This window comes from Carassius gibelio, chromosome A23, assembly GCF_023724105.1.
Source record: "Carassius gibelio isolate Cgi1373 ecotype wild population from Czech Republic chromosome A23, carGib1.2-hapl.c, whole genome shotgun sequence".
In the NCBI taxonomy this organism is placed as follows: domain Eukaryota; kingdom Metazoa; phylum Chordata; class Actinopteri; order Cypriniformes; family Cyprinidae; genus Carassius; species Carassius gibelio.
In genome coordinates, this window is record NC_068393.1 from 16,449,015 (window position 1) to 16,461,467 (window position 12,453).

Below are 12,453 nucleotides of genomic sequence, written 5' to 3' on the forward strand. Positions count from 1 at the left end.
CAAACAAATAAGATACATTTTGTTGTCGTGAATGTCATTCAGCTAATAACAGTGAAATTTGCTTCTCCAGGTGCGTAAACAGCAAAAGGAACACACCAATCTTATTGCAGAGTACCGAAGCAAGCAACAGCAGCATCAGCAGCAAGGGACTTCCATACTAGCGCCTGGGTCCTCTACACAGACGCCCCACATGCTTTCCAAAATGCCTGGACAAATGATAATGGGCCAACAAGGAGGTCCAATTATTGGTCAACCACCTGCAGGAATCCCTCAAGTAGGGGTGCCTCAGGGAGGGATGCCAATTAGAATGCCGCAAATGCAACCTTTTGGTGGAGCTCAGCCTCCTCTCCCACCCGGAGCTGGTACTGTTCAACCAGTCCCACCTCCTGGTTTTTTCCAACAAACCCCTGGAGCACAAGGACCAGATCCAAGAGTCATACAGGAACGACAGTTACAGCAAAGAATGCAGATGGTACAAAAAATGCAGCAGCAGCAACAACAACAGTTGATGATGGGGCAGCAGCCTATGTCCCATCAACCTCAGCAACCTGGTATAATGAATCCACAGCCTGGAGCCATGGGCAATCAGCCAACCCAAATTCTGGTGGGCAATATGGGGCAGCAGCAACCAAACTTACAACAAGGATTAATGAATAATCAGCAAAATCAGCAGGGGTTAATGCAAACAATTCCAGGTATGATGGGAAACCAGGCTATTGGGCAGACGCAACATAATGTCTTGGGCCAGCCAATGACTCAAAATGTAAATATGATAGCAGGACATCCACAGGGTATGGTTGGTAATCAACAAATTGTTCAGCAGCTTCAGAGACCTCAGGGTTTGATGGATCAACATGGGCCGGGTGGACAGCATGTTGTTAGGGGGCCACCAGCCCAACTCACATCTCAACAGCAGAGTGTAATGGCTCAGCGCACGCTCATGTCACAGCAGCACCAGAATGCTTCAACAAACCTTGCTCAACTTCAGCAGCAACAAATTTCTCAACTGAAACAACCAATGCAGGTTGGGCCCTCTGAGCCAAAAAAAGCTTTAGAAACTCCACCATCAGGGAGTACCCAAGGGGTTACTGAGAACTTACAGCAAGGTGTCCAAGATCTTCAAAATCCTGACCGTAAAGATGGAGGACTACTTACTCCAAAAACACCCCCCCAGCAGGGTGGACCTCCTACACCACTTCAGGTGCAACAACAGGGATCTAGTGGAGAGCAGAAATGTGGTGTTGGACAGCCACAGCAACCACATGCTTTTCTGGGTCAACAACAGACCGCACAGCCTCAATCAAACCAGAATATTGGAATAGCAGAACAACGTGGTTTTGTGAGCAATCAACAGGCTGAATCTCATCTTAAAGTACAACCACAGCAACAACAGATTCAACTTGGTCTTCAGACCCAGAACACCATCCAAATAAAACAGGAAGATCAGCAAATGTGCTTTATGGCACAACAGCAAGCTGGTCGGATTGCTGCACAACAACCACAGGATATGCTTGGCCAAAATAGTAGTCAGACTCAAACCACAATGGCCAGCATTACAAATCAACATCAGCAAGCTCTCTTGACTCAACAGATGGGCATTCCTAGAGGCCAACAGATGATGATGACTCCAAGGCCTGGTGCTCCAGCAGTGCAAATACGTGCCCCTATTAACATTCAGGCCTTCATTGCTCAGAACCCCCAACTGCGTCACCTGACTCCAAGCCAACAGTTGCAGCAAATTCAGGCAATGATTGCTCAGCGACAGCTTCAACAAGGCCAGATGCTAAGAATGCAAGGTCAGGCTCAGGGACAAATGCGTCCCCAAGTCCCACAGGGGCCACCAGTTGGTCCGCGGATCCCAGTTCTTGAAACCCAACAACAGCAGCACCGCTTTGCATTGGCAGGCAAACACGGTCCAGGTGGCACTCAACAGCAATCCGGATCAATGGGACAATTACCTGGTATGGCTCCACCGTTTCATCAGGGTGTTTCAGGGGCTATGCAACAGGCTTCTCAAGGACCTTTACCTCAGTACATCAATAGTGCCCAGCAGCAGCAGATGCTACAACAGCAACAAGTACATCAGCATCAGATGATGAGGGGTCAAGTACCCAGGCCATTAATGGGTCAAGTTCGTGCTACAGCACCTGGACATATGGCTAGACCTATGTCTCCTCGTCAGTTAATGGGTCCAGGTTCTCCTGGAAGCCCGCTTTCTAATCAGCAAAGGCTCATGAGAATGTCTCAGACTCCACCAGGCCCCCAGCACCTTCAGCAACAACAATCCCATGTGGCAACGACACTCAGCCCCTTTCAAGCCTCTCCCTCTCATGCGGGTTCTCCTGCAGGGTCTTCTGTTCCAGAACCTGGTTCAAGCCCAGCATCTGCACATAAACCTGAGCCAGGCACCCTGTCTTTCTCCAGTCACTTGTCTTCGCCTTCTAGGCCAGATAGTGTTTTAGGAAAGAGTAGCCCCTTTAACCAGATAGGGGGATCAATAGCTTCACCTATGAGATCTCCAGCTGCCAAGACTCAGAGCCCCAACACTGAAACTCTTTCAGCTCCTTTTCCACTCAATGGCCCGTCTCCTCAGTTGGCACAGATCCCGCACCGAGCAACAACTGCCCAGGTATCTGACGGTCATATGTCTCAACCAACTCAACTGCCTAGTGAAATGACACTGCAAAACATCAAACAGGAACCACGTGAAGTCCAGTGTGACACAGGAGGTAGTGTAGAGGCCCATTCTGATGGCATAAAGAGAGAAGTTTCTGGAGAGACAGTCAGTGCCACTACTATTACGAACTGTGCTATTCCGGACTCTAGAAATCAAACAGGAGATCTCGGATCCCAAATTCAAAGGACAGAGACTGGCCAACAGCTTCTGCAGAAACTCCTTCGAACCAAAAACTTACAAATGGCTTCTCAGAGGCCCTCAGATGGCATTCATAATGAGATAAATGGGCACATCAATAGCAAACTGGCAATGCTGGAGCAGAAGCTTCAAGGAACGCCACGAAACATGGAGGTACATCCAAGAAAATCACTTGATTATATGTTATACATATTTTTGAGCTTCTAATTTTTATCTGCTACTGTTTTTAGGATCTGCAATCACTCACAAAGAGAACTCCGATAGTCAAGGCAAAACGTACTACAAAAGCTGGAGAACGTGGGCCAAACTCTAGAAAGAAAACCAAGAAAGATGAGGTTGGAAAAACTGAGGCAATAATGAAACAGCTGAAACAAGTGTGTGGCATTGGCTTATTGAATATTTGATTTCTGTTTTACGAATGAAGCATAGCTATTATTAATTTGGATTATTTTTATGTTAAACCATTGCTCTCTTATGGTTAACCCACAGGGACTTTCTCTTCTTCCTTTGATGGAGCCCTCCATAACAACTAGTCTGGATTTGTTTGCTCCTTTTGGCAGCAGCCCAGCCAGTGCTAAGGCCCAGTTAAAAGGCTCATTTGGAAATGCTATGCTGGACAATATTCCAGACTACTATTCCCAGCTTCTTACAAAGGTACATTATAGTGGCATTTGTATACCTTTTTAGTACACAACAGAAGACTGTCTACACTGGGCTGTGTATGTGATCCCTTATTCTGTGAATTCCAAAGACTTAACGGAGTACTCAACCCTCTACAATGTAGCATATAATGTGCATATATATATATATATATATATATATATATATATATATGTGTGTGTGTGTGTGTATATATATATATGTGTGTATATATACTCTTATAAACAAGTTCTTAAGATACAACCAGATTGTAAAGACTGCATCACTTTATTATTCTTGTGCAACGTAAAATATCCATATTTAGAGATGTTCTTTGGTGGTTTTTGTATTAGAACAACCTCAGCAATCCTCCAACACCGCCATCATCACTTCCTCCAACTCCACCACCTTCTGTGCAGCATAAACTTCTAAATGGAGTGACGCCTGTAGAAGAACTAGCAGAAGGTCAGAAAGAGGCCGAGGCATCAGAGGATACCATGGGTAAGACAAAGTATTGACCCTGATTCATTATTGAGCCATTTTTGTGACAATGTTTGCACAGAATACTTTTTCCCTTTGCTTGAAGGTTCTGTTCCAGAAGAAGTAAAGAGTGTAGACATACTAGCAGCTCTTCCTACTCCACCTCACAACCAAAATGAAGATATACGGTAAATTACCAGCTCTATAATACAGTATTTACATTTAATCATTTAACAGATGCTTTTATCCAAAGCGACTTACAAATGAGAACAATAGAAGCAATCAGATCAACAAGAGAACAACAACAGTATTCAAGTGCCACGACCATTCTCAGTTAGTCTAGTACAGAACGCATAGCCAGGTTTTTTATTTATATATATATATATATGAATATATATATATATATATATATATATATATATATATATATAAGAATATGAAAAACAAGAAAAGAAAAGTGCTAGTATTAGTTGGTTAAGTGCTGGCAAAAAAGTATTTAGTTTTTTTTTGAAAATGAGTAAAGACTCAGCTGTTCGAATTGAGATTAGGAGGTCATTCCACCAGCTGGGCACAGTCCAGGAAAAGGTCAGTGAGTGATTTTGAACTTCTTTGGGATGGTGCCACAAGGCGTCGTTCACTTGCAGAGCGCAAACTTCTGGAGGGCACATAAGATTGAACTAGTGAATTAAGGTTATGTTGGTGCTGTGCCAGTGGTCGTCTTGTAGGCAAGCATCAGTACCTTGAATTTGATGCGAGCGGGCACTGGTAGCCAGTGTAACCTGATGAGCAGATGAGTAACGTTAGCTTTTGTTGGCTCATTGAAGACAACCCTCACTGCTGCATTCTGGATCAGTTGCAGAGGCTTGATAGTACATGCAGGAAGCTTGGACAAGAAGTTGGGTGGCTTGCTCTGACAGGAAGGGTCTAATCTTCCTAATGTTGTATAAGGCAAATCTGCAGGACCGGGTCATTGTAGCAATATAGTCTGTGAAACTGACCCATCACATGATGATCCATCACAACTCCTTGGTTTCTGGCTGTCCTGGAAGGAGTTATGGTTGATGAACCCAGCTGTATAGAGAAGTTGTGATGAAACGATGGGCTAGCTGGAACCACCGGCAGTTCTGTCATAGTAAGTTTGAGCTGAAGGTGATGTCCCTTCATCCAGCTAGAAATATCAGACAGGCTGAAATGCGAGCAACTACCGTCGGGTCATCTGGTTGGAATGAGAAGTAGAGTTGAGTGTCATCAGCGTAGCAGTGATTAGAAAAGCCATGCTTCTGAATGAAAGATCCTCATGATATCTTGTAGATGGAGAAGAGAAGTGGTCCAAGTACTGAACCTTGAGGAACCCCAGTAGCAAGTTGTTGTGACTTAGAAACATCACCCCTCCAAGACACCCTGAAGGATCTTTCAGAGAGGTAGGACTTAAACCACAGGAGTGCGGTTCCAGAGATGCCCATCTTTCTGAGGGTGGACAGGAGGAACTGGTGATTAACGGTGTCAAAAGCAGCAGGCAGGTCCAATAAGATGAGTACTGAGGATTTTGAAGCTGCTCTTGCCAGTCACAGGTCTTCAGTAACCGGGAGCAGGGCAATCTCAGTTAAGTGGCCACTTTTGAAGCCAGATTGGTTGCTGTCCAGGAGGTTGTTCTTAACAAGGAACATAGAGAGCTGGTTGAACACAGCTCGCTCAGGTGTCTTTGCAATGAATGGAAGAAGGGAAAACTGGTCTGTAGTTTTCTAGAAGAGCTGGATTTAGAGATGGTTTCTTAAGCAGTGGGTTTACCCAAGCCTACTTAAATGCTGAGTGACAGTATGTTCAATAGAACAACTAAACTTAACCTTTTGTATATGTAGACGCACTAATAGATTCTCTCAACTCAGGATGGAGAGTGACGATGACAGTGATGCTCCAGACAGCATTGTACCCGCATCCTCACCTGAAAGCCAACTAGGTGATGAGACAACTCGATTCCCCCATCTGCTGGATCCCAAAGAGGAAGAAGATGAGAGGGCCATCTCTCCTGTTATCCCCATTATTCCTCGTTCTGCCATTCCAAGTATGTGGTATCATTTGGAAACAATTTAATTTTTTTTCCCTCAATCTTTAATGACTGACTGACTTGCTGATCCTACCCATGTGCAGGTTTCCTTGAGACAAAACCATTTGAGTCGGTGGATGGAAAAGTTGTGGCCTCATCCAGCCAGTGGGACAAAACCAAAAGCAATGAAGTGTCTGTAACTTTCATGCTTTCATCAGCTGCGGCAAAGGTATTTAAATCTCTAAATATCTACCATTACAAAAGCCCTAGTTAAATTTGCATGACACCATTTAAAAAAATTTTCTTTCATTTCTCCTCAACAGAATATCAACACAGTGATGCTGGCTGTTGCCCAACTGCTGCACATACGTATGCCAAGTTCCTACGAAGCAGCTTTTCCCCAGAGTCCTGGTAGAGCAGGTGTTGGACCTGGGAAAGTACCTGACGCTTCCAACCCAGGTAACGCACTCAATCTGTCATTCATTATTCTCAAAATGTTCCTCTTTGTTTTGTCTTATGCTCTGTTTGTGTGTGTTTTTATTTTATTTTTATCAGGTATGAAGGCAGACACTTCTGCAAGCCATGATGCAGAATGGCTTAAGCAATTTGATGTTTCCCTTCCAGGGTGTACCCTGAGGAAACAAGTTGATATTTTTGCTCTAATCAAACAGGCGAGTTTCCTGAGAATTTTATTTATATTTGTCATAAAGGTAATCTTGCTTTTGAGAAGTACATTACATTTATTCTGACATTTTCACATATTTGCAGGAATGCCAAGAGCAAGAAGATAGACCTGCTCAGCACTGTTACATGACGAATGTTTCAGATCTAGATGTGCGCCACCTGCCTGTCATTCCTGTCGAGGTTTCTCCTCCTCCATCACCATCGCCACCTCCACCCCCATCATCTGCTGCAGCTGAGCCAGAAAATATCACTCAACCTGAGCCCAAACCTGAACCAGATGCACCAGTTCAGACTGCATCACCCCCTTCCGCAAGCCCAAGTGCTCCTGCCAAAACCGAATCTATAGTTAAACTGGAGTGTCACACCTCCCCCGTTACGGTGGAGTCTGAATCTCAGGAGCCTGTGGTCCTTACCCAAGCAGCTCCATCAGAAGAACAACAGCCTTCTGCTCCAGCCAGTTCTCCTCTTCTAGACTCCCCTACAATGGAGATATCCCTCAAACCTATCAAACACCGTAGCAGGCCTCTTTCTGATGAAGAAGAAGAACGACCCAAGGTTAAAAAATGGAAGGGTCTTCGCTGGAAGCGTCTCCAGATAGTCATCACCATTCGCAAGGGGGGGTCTAAGAAAGAGAACAGCCGTGAAGTTTCCGAGCTCATGGAGCGCCTCCGCATTACGCTGAAACCAGACAAGCTGCCCCGAGACAAGCGCAAGTGCTGTTTCTGCCATGAGGAGGGAGATGGTGCTACAGATGGTCCAGCACGCTTGCTTAACATCGATGTTGATCTGTGGGTGCATCTTAACTGTGCTCTGTGGTCCACTGAGGTTTACGAGACCCAGGGCGGTGCACTAATCAACGTAGAGGTTGCCCTTCGGCGTGGACTACGCACCCGTTGTGCCTACTGTCAGAAGACGGGTGCTACTAACAGCTGCAATCGTTTGCGCTGCCCAAATGTTTATCATTTTGCCTGTGCCATTCGGGCACGCTGCATGTTTTTCAAAGACAAGACTATGTTGTGCACCCAGCACAAGCTTAAAGGCCCCAGTGAAGAGGAGCTTAGCAGTTTTGCTGTTTTTCGACGCGTGTACATCGAGCGAGATGAAGTAAAGCAGATTGCAAGCATCCTACAACGTGGTGACCGCATTCACATGTTCCGTGTTGGCGGCCTCATCTTCCACGCCGTGGGCCAGCTCTTGCCCTCTCAGATGGTTGTGTTTCACTCACCCACTGCTATCTTTCCAGTGGGCTACGAGGCCACACGCATTTACTGGAGCACTCGTGTGCCAAACCGCAGATGTCGCTACCGATGTCGTATCAGCGAGCAGGACGGCAGGCCTCTATTTGAAGTGCGTGTGCTGGAGCACGGGTATGAAGATCTGCACTTCCGAGACACCACTCCAGATGGTATGTAAATCGAAGTTTATTTTCGAAATGACTATAAATGTAATCCTAATGGAGTGTATGATCTTGCTGTGTCATGCTAATGTCATGTCACTGCTCTTCAGGAATTTGGTCCAAGATTGTGCAGCAGGTTGCCAAGCTGCGTGATGAAGCAGCCATGTTGAAGCTCTTCACTGAACACGTCAAAGGAGAAGAGATGTATGGACTCACTGTCCACGCAGTGATGCGAATCACTGAATCGGTGAGAAATTAATGAGTATGGATGTTAACAGAGAATCGTTTTTATTCAGGATCATTAACAAAAGAACAGTTAAAAAATGCACGTCACTTGGTTTCAGATTTAAATTTAAATTAAATTAAAAATTAAATGTATGCATTTAGCAGACGCTTTTATCCAAAGCGACTTACAGTGCATTCGTGCTATCAGTTTTTACCTCTCATGTGTAAATTTACTTGAATTTACTTTAAGTTCTTCGGTAAACTGCATTTTATTAAATTAAAATAGTCGTTGTGAGGAACTGAAATCAGAATAGTTTACCATGCTCGGTAACAATAATTTTTTTAAATGGCTTCATTTTTGTTATTTACCTATATCTTCAGCTTCCTGGTGTGGAAAACTGTCAGAATTATACGTTCCGATATGGCCGCCATCCTCTCATGGAGCTTCCACTCATGATCAATCCTACAGGCTGTGCACGATCAGAACCCAAAGTTCTCACCCACTGCAAAAGGTAATGAACAAAAGAAATTGAAGGCCTTATGGGTCAGAAAAGTAAGGTTTGGAGGTTCTAATGTAATTTTATTCTGCTTCTCAGGCCTCATACTCTGAACAGTACGAGTGTGTCCAAAGCTTATCAGAGCACATTTACAGGAGAGATCAACACCCCATACAGCAAGCAGTTTGTTCATTCCAAATCTTCTCAGTATCGTCGGTTGAAGACCGAGTGGAAGAACAATGTGTACCTGGCCCGTTCTCGCATTCAAGGACTGGGTCTGTATGCTGCTAAAGACCTTGAAAAACACACCATGGTCATTGAGTACATTGGCACCATCATTCGCAACGAGGTTGCAAACCGCAGAGAGAAGATTTACGAGGAGCAGGTTTGTAGATGCAAGCTTCCACCATAAATTTGCTCTAGTTTTTCTTTCTTTCCCTTCTAAACTCGTCATTTTCCTCAATCAGAACCGTGGGATCTACATGTTCCGCATTAATAACGAGCATGTGATTGATGCCACCTTAACTGGCGGTCCTGCCCGGTAAGATCATATTTCCTGTGCTGTTCTTGCAATCCAAGTGTTTGATTTGGGTCTTAGTTTCTGAATTCTTCCTCTCCCTAGTTATGTGAATCATTCTTGTGCACCCAATTGTGTCGCGGAAGTTGTGACGTTTGACAAAGAGGACAAGATCATCATAATTTCTAGTCGTAGGATCCCGAAGGGTGAAGAGGTTAGTTACAGTAATCAGTTTTTTGTTTTTTTTTTGGTCAGTGCTACATCCAGTATAACACTTTATATCATTCCTCTCTCAATCTAGCTGACATATGACTATCAGTTTGACTTCGAGGACGATCAGCACAAGATCCCCTGCCATTGTGGAGCCTGGAATTGCAGAAAGTGGATGAACTGACAGGGACCGAGAAAGAGTCCGACCCGTCCTTGCTCCCAGGTGCCAGGGACAGTCCTGCGCCAAAGCCTGTTATATTCTTTCTATCCAGTTAATAAGCTGCTCTAAATTGAGGAAGAAAAGTTCACTCTCAGTCACCTGAAAGACAAGACTTTGTTATTCACAACAAGAGCCAAAGCTTTGAAGATGAAACTTTTGATGCCACAACCTTTTACAGATGAGATCAAAGGTATTGGACCTGCTTGAATCTTTCGTGTTGATTAAAAAATACACACCTCTGCCAAAAGCACCTCTGTTTCCTCCTACAATAAGCTGACTCTGGCTGCAATCGATCCCTTCGACATCTACCAAAATAACTGAAGCTATAGCATATCAATACACTTAGACTAGAACTCAGTGAAGATGTTTAATTAAAGCCATGTAAGTACTCAAAAATGAACTAGTACACTTTATCTTGGACCTATCTTTTCCGCTACCACCCTTTTCCGTCACCCCAGATGGACGCTCTCCCATCAAATCATCAATGAAGGTCATGGACATTGGCAAGACAATCCTGGAGTGGCTCTGCATAGAACTGTGATGAGATAATGTCGTAATACTATTGACCTGTGGCTCGAAAGGCACCAGATGTTTTATTATATTGAGTTAAAAGGTGGGTTTATTTCACCCAGTCTACCTCATTGAGTTTGTGGGACGTCACTGCTTTGTATTAAACTGTTAAGTGCTACTGTGGAAAGGGGAAGGCAGGAATGTCCATGGCAATCGCCTTCTCGGATAAGCAGGGAAACTTAAGCAGCAGGTTTGCTTCTATCTATATTTTGCTTTCTGATGACTACAATAGTGAGCCAATGCAACTCTTTTTGATTTGATTATACAAATGAGATACAGTATATGACAATGCATTACTTAGAGCAATCAAAACTCAAACGGGTGTCTTGGAGGCCACCTTTTTGCGACTGTAGATATCATGTAGCTGCATCGAAACACATGCAGATCATGCTTTTAGTGTAGAAACACGTTCATCTGGATTCTCTCGTGTTCTTGACGATGGAGCAAATTATGAGAATGGGCCACAGTTGCGGATCCACGTTGGTGCAATTTGGAAAAATTATAGGACGCAAAAAAAAAAATAACAATAGTGATGCAAGACTGCCACTGCGTTTGACATGTTTTCCCATCTTGAATACTTCCATCCTGCGTTCATTAGGTCGCCGTTGGGATCTCATCACTCCAACCAGGACTCTTAGGTGTAAAGCCTCTTCCCTTCTGTGATAGTGGACTGTTGTAAACTTACTGTAGTGAGTCTTTCTCTGCCTGCTGATGGCCGGTTGTATCTAAATCTATGTATTGTGGTTTGAAGTGGTAGCACAGTCTACAGGCTTGACGCAGTGATGGAGGAAGACTTAAAAAGGGCATTTCTATTTTCTTTTATAATAAAGTGATTTAAAAACGTTAAAAAAAAACAAAAAACAGTTGAAATTCAAAGAAGGGAGTTGAACAAAGTTTCCACAAAGCCCATGCTACTTTGTTCTCTTCTCCCTTGACGTATGACCTCACATTAAGAATAAATGCAAAATGTATAAACTGTACATATTAGGGGTCTAAACTTTTTATCCAGCCCCTTTTTTAATCAAATTCAAAATTGTAGAGAAATAAATTCATGAAAAAAAGCAACCACTGGATATCATTTTATCAGAAAACTAAATGTGTATATATCTATAAATATATGTAAAATGGCAAACTAAGTAATATCTTTATGTATATGAACCAGAGTGTTTTAGCAATTTTTTTTTTTTTTTCTACTAGACCATATACATTTGAACTAAAAAGGTGTGATGTTTCTCTTGTCTTCACTAATGAATTTTGGAAGACTGGTTGCGGTGAATGGCAAACATTTAAGATGGGATTCATGCAAAGTTTAATTCTTTTTTCATTGACTTTTTTTTTAAGGAACAGCAGTAAAGTGGTGCATAGCATTTGTGTATTTATGTAATATTGTTCACGTATATTTCTTTTATTTATGCTACTGCTTGTGAATTACCGAACCCTGTCCTTGAATCAGTGACAGTTTAATTAGCATAAACAGTAAATGTAAATCTTGAATCTCCCAAGATGATACTGGTTTTGATTTGTGTCCTGTTGTTTTCTTTCCCTCCCCTCCTTGTAGAAGTGAATGTTTTATATGACTTACGAAAAGGCTGCATAGCCGGAAAATGGTATGACTTCATTAATCGAAAATATCTTTGTGAATTGCACTCAGCATTATTTTATTTATACATCCTCCAAACTAGCATTCATTATTTGAAGAGTCGTCTGTTATTAAACACAGGCGCTTACTTAATTTTAGCTTGAGTGACTCTTTGCCCCCCTTTGTTCTTTTAAAATCTCTTAATTTAAGCTTTCTACACGTGTTGAAATGAAATAAATCCTGATTTTGGTTTTCAACTTGATCTACTTTTTAAAAAAGATGCTGCAACTGTACAGCAAAGCTACTTTTAGGGAAGATGAATAAAATGGTTGTTTTTATTGTATGTGGCATGTTTTGTATGGATATAATTTTGAATTGTACATATTTTTGACGTCAGAGGTTGCATCTCTTTATATACGGCTGTCCCCTTCCCTCCCAGCCCTTCATTTATTTCTTTGTCTCTGCTTTCTTTCTTGTAAAGAAAAATAAAACGCATTTTAAATATAACGTTTTCTAT

At 42.9% G+C, this 12,453-nt stretch overlaps 1 protein-coding gene across 1 annotated transcript in view; it reads left to right on the top strand.

The window, feature by feature from the left end:
* The window catches only part of LOC127945167 (histone-lysine N-methyltransferase 2D), a 36,325-nt gene extending 23,882 nt beyond the window's left edge, over positions 1 to 12,443 (top strand). The window contains exons 39-54 of the mRNA XM_052541759.1: positions 71 to 3,028; positions 3,106 to 3,249; positions 3,365 to 3,529; positions 3,868 to 4,015; positions 4,101 to 4,182; positions 5,881 to 6,056; positions 6,143 to 6,267; positions 6,362 to 6,497; positions 6,594 to 6,709; positions 6,807 to 8,127; positions 8,229 to 8,365; positions 8,725 to 8,855; positions 8,940 to 9,225; positions 9,308 to 9,381; positions 9,463 to 9,571; positions 9,659 to 12,443. Of these exons, the coding sequence (XP_052397719.1) occupies positions 71 to 3,028; positions 3,106 to 3,249; positions 3,365 to 3,529; positions 3,868 to 4,015; positions 4,101 to 4,182; positions 5,881 to 6,056; positions 6,143 to 6,267; positions 6,362 to 6,497; positions 6,594 to 6,709; positions 6,807 to 8,127; positions 8,229 to 8,365; positions 8,725 to 8,855; positions 8,940 to 9,225; positions 9,308 to 9,381; positions 9,463 to 9,571; positions 9,659 to 9,751 (6,201 nt within the window). The 3' untranslated portion in view covers positions 9,752 to 12,443. The remainder of the gene's footprint in view (positions 1 to 70; positions 3,029 to 3,105; positions 3,250 to 3,364; positions 3,530 to 3,867; positions 4,016 to 4,100; positions 4,183 to 5,880; positions 6,057 to 6,142; positions 6,268 to 6,361; positions 6,498 to 6,593; positions 6,710 to 6,806; positions 8,128 to 8,228; positions 8,366 to 8,724; positions 8,856 to 8,939; positions 9,226 to 9,307; positions 9,382 to 9,462; positions 9,572 to 9,658) is intronic.
* Positions 12,444 to 12,453: the final 10 nt, after the last annotated feature.